Raw genomic sequence first — 1,036 nt, forward strand, 5'->3', positions numbered from 1 at the left:
CATTCTCCTGCCTCAGCCTCCTGAGTAGCTGGGACTACAGGCGCCCACCACCACGCCCGGCTAATTTTTTGTATTTTTAGTAGAGACAGGTTTCACCATGTTAGCCAGGATGGTCTCAATGATCTGACCTCGTGATCCTCCCGCCTCAGCCTCCCAAAGTGCTGGGATTACAGGCGTGAGCCACCGCGCCCGGCAGTCTTAATTTTTAAAAAAGGAAGGGGGCTGCCTCTGTTCCAGCCTCCCCAGGGTTAGGAGATGAAATAGGAAAAGGGTCGGGGGAGCTGGTCCAGCCCCTCACTTGCTCCCCCACTCACAGGTGGTGTGGTGACCGCGGGCCTGGCCATCTACGACACGATGCAGTACATCCTCAACCCTATCTGCACCTGGTGCGTGGGCCAGGCCGCCAGCATGGGCTCCCTGCTTCTCGCCGCCGGCAGCCCGGGCATGCGCCACTCGCTCCCCAACTCCCGTATCATGATCCACCAGCCCTCAGGAGGCGCCCGGGTGAGTGCCAGACACACAAGCTGCTGTCAGGATTCAGGACAGGGTCTAGACAGGAGGACTGACTGGGCGGAAGTCAGGTGTGGGAGTGGATGTCTTAAAATGTGCAGGCTGGGCTGGGTGTGGTGGCTCAGGCCTGTAATCCTAGCACTTTGGGAAGCCAGAGCAGGTGGATCATTTGAGGTCAGGAATTCGAGACCAGCCTGGCCAACATGGTGACACCCCGTCTCTACTAAAAATACAAAAATTAGCTGGGCGTGGTGGCGCGCACCTGTAATCCCAGCTAACTCGGGAGGCTGAGGTGGGAGAATCGCTTGAACCCAAGTGGTGGAAGTTGCAGTGAACTGAGATGGTGCCACTGCACTCAAGCCTGGATGACAGAGCAAGACACTGTCTCAAAACAACAAAGAAAAGAGAAAGTACACTCAGGAGTTGTTTGCTATCTCTTAAGAATTAGCTTCAGCCGGGCGCGGTGGCTCAAGCCTGTAATCCCAGCACTTTGGGAGGCCGAGACGGGTGGATCACGAGGTCAGGA

General features: G+C 56.8%; 1 protein-coding gene across 1 annotated transcript in view; it reads left to right on the forward strand.

Annotated features, from left to right (window-relative positions):
• CLPP (caseinolytic mitochondrial matrix peptidase proteolytic subunit) overlaps window positions 1-1,036 on the forward strand; it is a 17,611-nt gene that overhangs the window by 6,073 nt on the left and 10,502 nt on the right. Inside the window, exon 4 of the mRNA XM_011943625.1 lies at window positions 317-529. Within this exon, the coding sequence (XP_011799015.1) occupies window positions 317-529 (213 nt within the window). The remainder of the gene's footprint in view (window positions 1-316; window positions 530-1,036) is intronic.

The sequence above is a fragment of the Colobus angolensis genome, unplaced genomic scaffold (genome assembly GCF_000951035.1).
Source record: "Colobus angolensis palliatus isolate OR3802 unplaced genomic scaffold, Cang.pa_1.0 Scaffold22, whole genome shotgun sequence".
NCBI classification, from domain to species: Eukaryota; Metazoa; Chordata; class Mammalia; order Primates; family Cercopithecidae; genus Colobus; species Colobus angolensis.